At 43.1% G+C, this 4846-nt stretch overlaps 1 protein-coding gene across 1 annotated transcript; it reads right to left on the bottom strand.

The window, feature by feature from the left end:
- Positions 1 to 2869: 2869 nt before the first annotated feature.
- On the bottom strand, positions 2870 to 3505 carry RNASE10 (ribonuclease A family member 10 (inactive); the record flags this gene model as incomplete). Its single annotated transcript, XM_082619077.1, has 1 exon — positions 2870 to 3505. The coding sequence occupies one exon, from the start codon at positions 3503 to 3505 to the stop codon at positions 2870 to 2872; it is 636 nt and encodes a 211-aa protein (XP_082475203.1).
- Between the last annotated feature and the right edge of the window lie 1341 nt (positions 3506 to 4846).

Here is a 4846-nt window from a genome sequence, read left to right as displayed (position 1 = left end):
GAAACCTTTAGGGCCAATGCATTTTGAAGCAGAATTTTTAGGATTTTCAAAAACAACATTGTATAAGTGTATGTGATATTTATGCATCCCTAGAAGAGTTTATCTGAGGCAGTATTCATAATCAGACATATTGATATTTCTTCAGTGAAATATATAATAGTCATATAGCATAAATAAAGATAATAAATAGACTTGCATAGTCAATTCAGCCAGATTTTGCATCTCACTGAGCTTGGGAGCCACTTTGAAAGAAAATCTTTCAGTTTTCGGAGCTTTGGGGATTTAGGAACACTGGGTAAAGGACTGAGGACCTGCTGTATGGACTAAGCATATACACTGGAAGTGCAAAGAGAGGGAGCTACATTGGAACTAAAAGAGTTGGTGAAAGTTTTATGAATCAGGCATCATTTGAGCTATAATGAGTTAATTTTCTATCCCTTTTGAGTGAAGTTCCCACAACATCTTGTCAACCCATTACACCTACCAAGTTGTGTTTTCCTGCTTGAGCCACTAGGAGCCCGTAGAGTGCTTTGTAAATTGCTTTCCTGAGAGTTTTCACAGTCAGATAAAAGCCTGACCACTGAGATTTGTCCAAAGTGGAGACCAGATGAGGGCGATAGCAGAACTTTTTGGAGTGTGGGAACCCTAAAGGAGAGAAGCTGGTGGGAACCTATAAGAGGTTCTTATCTGTGAATGAAAGCACATGGGCTTCCATTCCTTGCTAATTCCAGTCTCCTAATTGTTTGCCCCACACAATGGATCCTTTGTCTTTTGGTTAAGAAGTCAAACTTGGAACCTTTCCCATCACATTCCCAATATTCAGTGCCTTTGGTTTACCTACTGGACAAATTCTTAACACACTGATTTTCTCTGACACCCACTCTTCTTTCCTCTCTCACACCTCACTTCTTTTTTTCTCCCTTGTCTTAGATCGTCTTTTGTCTATTTCTTCTGAAAGGGATTCTCCCATCAAGAAGAGTAGGAATCTGCCTTGTCCAGGGCCTCGTCTCCTGCCACTCCCCCACCCACCTCTGAAATGTCAGGGCAGCCCACAGATGCAGACACACTTCCTGCCCAGCAACACTGTTACTAAGAGGTCATTGCCAGGAGAAGTGAGTCAAAGGTATGGAGGGAAATGTTGAAACAGGGGAGTCTGAGGGGAGACTAGAGGCAAAGCATTTAAGTGGTTGCCTGCCTGCAAGAACAGGAAGGGTAAGGGAAATTAGGAACTAAATGAAGAAAGAACAGGAGGGTAAAAGCCAGGTCAGAGTAAGCCAAACCTTTCCTTCCTCCAGTGTCCCATTTATGGATGTCCCTGACTCTTGAGTGTATTACCGTCAAGGAGATTGAAACAGGCAAAAACCCTAGGAAGAGGAAATCTCAAAATCAAGTCGCATAGTGAATCCTTATTGCCATTTTCTAAGATCCCTTCCTGTGCCCATGCATGTCTAACTAAACTATTTCTTGATAGATTTTATTTCAGAGAAAATAGCCTGAGCAAAACCATTTAACATCTTCTATTTATTCAACCCCATAGCTTTTCTCCTCTTTGAGTAGATCCAATCCCTTTTCTGCTGAAAATATTCTTTCACTAACTTTCTTGTTTTTCAGAGCAAAAGAAGAAAAGAGGTGCTGAGTGAGAATAAAATTCTCTCCAATCCCATTCATTCTACATCTACTGAACACCTAATGTGACCATTATTCTACTTATTGGACATAATTTTTAAAAATAGTTCTCTGTTTCTCTCTCTCCTCATCACTCTCTTGACCCACCCTCGCTCTAACCCTCTATGCCAAACTCTTTATAGGACCAACATCTTCTTACCTGGCATGGCATAAGAGATCAGTGTTGGTTGAATGAATATCTAAAAGGATTCAGAGAAAGAACAGGGAGATCCCGAAGAGAAGAGGAAAAGGAGACCAGGAGAAAGAGGCGGGGTGGGGGAGAAACAAAGGGAGGGAAAAGAAGATCCAAATGGCAGGTAGTAAAAAAATGAGAGGAAAAAGAAAAGGGTTGAGAAGGGTCAAGAAAATGAGTGCTGTCTTTGCCCCAGGACATGTTTTATCTCAGTCTGCACCACCATAGCACCGTACCTGCAGACCCCTACAGCCAGGGGTCGGGGGAAAAAAATCCACATGGTTCTCCAGACACAGTCACAGTTAGAATCACTTTAATTTACATCTGTAGCAGAGAAGTGCTACATGGAAAGCCCAGGAGGCTTATGTGATTGCCACAGAGGCTCATCGTGGGTAGCAGGGAAGGACGTGGGTAAAGGATGCATTAAACTCTTGTAATCCACACCTAAAGGCCTCCAGACCAGGGAACAGACTGATGACCAGGATCATAGGAGAGACTAGAGCAGTTCTTCACTTATCTCTTTCCAGGGCAAGAGATAGACTCTAAGAGACAGAGAACTACAGAGATTGGACAGCATCACCCTATTCTACCACCTCTAATCCCAGGGAAAAAATGCAAGTTGGGTGAACCCTAGGGCAAAGAAGATTTATATTTTCAAATATGATAAAGAATAGACCAGGGCTTCCCTGGTGGCACAGTGGTTGAGAGTTCTCCTGCCGATGCAGGGGACACAGGTTCGTGCCCCGGTCCAGGAAGATCTCACATGCTGCAGAGCGGCTGGGCCCGTGAGCCATGGCTGCTGAGCCTGCGCATCCGGAGCCTGTGCTCCGCAAGAGGAAGAGGCCACAACAGTGAGAGGCCCGTGTACCGAAAAAAAAAAAAAAAAAAAAAAGAATAGGCCAGCCTCTCTTCCCAGAACCTTTTTTGCAGAATACCTAAGGACGAAAACAGCATGAAGAAGAGGAAATGGAAAGGAAGACAAAGATGAGAAGGTGCAGAAGAGAACTTACTTCATGGTCCAGATGTTAGCTGGACTTTCATGTCACTACAGGATATAAAAATGTACTTTTCAAGAATGAAAGTTACGTAATTACAGTGAGGAGTGACTTGGCCTGGTTTGGATAACTTGCAGAATGTCAAATCAAAAGGACGGGAGCTTTTGTGACACTTGCCTCCCTTGAGGTCACAGGCAACAACAGGACTCTTACAGACAGCCTTGACTGCCTCTAGTTCCTCATGGATGAATATGTACCAGGGTGTGCATGTGTGGTTGTGCGGCTTCACCTTCTGTGCCATCAGGGCATTGCATTCCCTGTCCATCAGGTCAGACCTGAGATAGTCTTTGTTGCTCTGAAAGAGAGCCTCAGCTCTGAGCATCTTGTTTCCTCCAACTTCATCTTCACTGACAATGGTCTCTTCCAGTTGCACCACTTCTTTGTTGCTAAGGGTTTCTATGCTTCGGGTGCCCGCTCCCTCCCTAGTGGCTTGAGCCTTGTCCTGTGAGTCACTGGACTGAAACTCATTCAGTAGCTGATCACTTTCCTCCAGGACTGCTGCGGCCATCTGAAGTCCCAACCCCAAGCCTATCCCCAGGCCCAGCAGGAGCAGCAACATTATGAAAAAGATCTGCACCAGAGTCAGCTTCATTTTGCCTGGAGGGGAGGAGGGAAAAAGAGGACTGACTTTGAAATGAAACTTGGCTCCCGTAGAGATCGTAGATTCTCCTAAACCCCGACAGCATAGTCTTTGGGGTCTCCTCTCCCTTCTCCACATTACCCCATTCCCCACCCAAGGCAGAGATTCTTTCTCACTCTTTTCCCATTTCTCCTGTCCCTCCCACCACATTCCCTGTTGCTGTGGCATAATGTGTGGATCCTACAGAACTGGAAGATGACCAGGGAAGCAGTTCTGCAACTGGTTCACATATGGGGTATCAGTGGGGAAAGTTGACATCAATTGATTCTTAAACAGAAATTAGTTCTAAATCACCAAAAAGAATGGGTAAGAAAACAAACAAGTACAGTGTCACACTTCCCTTGAGAGAAATTCTTATAGAAAGTCTTATTCTCAGTAAAGGATTAGAATTACCATAGGAGATCATCTCCCTACTTTTTTCCCAAATTAATTTTTGCTCATTCAAGTCTTTATTATTCTCCCTGTTACCCACCCTCCCCAAAAAAGATCAAAAGGAATAGGAAAAGTACTATAGTCCATTCTCACTCCTAAGCTGAGGCTGGCGGGGGGAGGGAGACGTGGGAGGTTGCCCAATTTCACCTTGCTAAAACTACATCTTGTCATGCCAGATCCCTTCTACTACTATAGATCTCTTAGCACTTGGGTATTTCCTGCTGATTAGTTTTTGTACTCTTAGGGAGGACATGGAATAAGAATGAAACCAAAGAAAACCAAACAACTGACCTGCGAGGGTTCCCCTACTGATAAAGATCCTAAGGAAACTGAGGGAAAGGGCATGCATCTTTGTCCTGCAATGTCAGCCTCATGCCCCTATCAAAGAGAGACCTTCCTTACCAGAAAAAAATATTGCTATAAAGAACATTTTTGAGACAATTGATAATATGAGAATATTGTCAATGGAGTAGATAGGAATGTTATGTCAGTGTTTGATATACGGAATTTGAAATTTGTGCTACAATTGTTTAAGAGAATATCTTTGTTCTTAGAAAAAGAACCTTGAAATATTAAGGTGCAAAGGGGCATGATTAGACAACTTACTCTCCAAGGTTCAAAATAAAGATCATATGGGGAATTCCCTGGCGGTCCAGTGGTTAGGACTCCACGCTCTTACTGTCAAGGGCCTGGGTTCAATCCCTGGTGGGGAGAACTAAAATCCCACAAGCTGGGCAGCACAGCCAAAAAAATATCTATATATCTCTATATAGATATATAGATATAGATCATATGTATGTATATACATGTGTGTTTACAGAGAAAGAAAAAATTTTTTAATAAGGGAAAGAAAATTTTTAA

Source organism: Mesoplodon mirus, assembly GCF_964341445.2.
Source record: "Mesoplodon mirus genome assembly, chromosome: 4".
In the NCBI taxonomy this organism is placed as follows: Eukaryota; Metazoa; Chordata; class Mammalia; order Artiodactyla; family Ziphiidae; genus Mesoplodon; species Mesoplodon mirus.
This window is presented reverse-complemented; position numbering and strand designations above follow the sequence as displayed.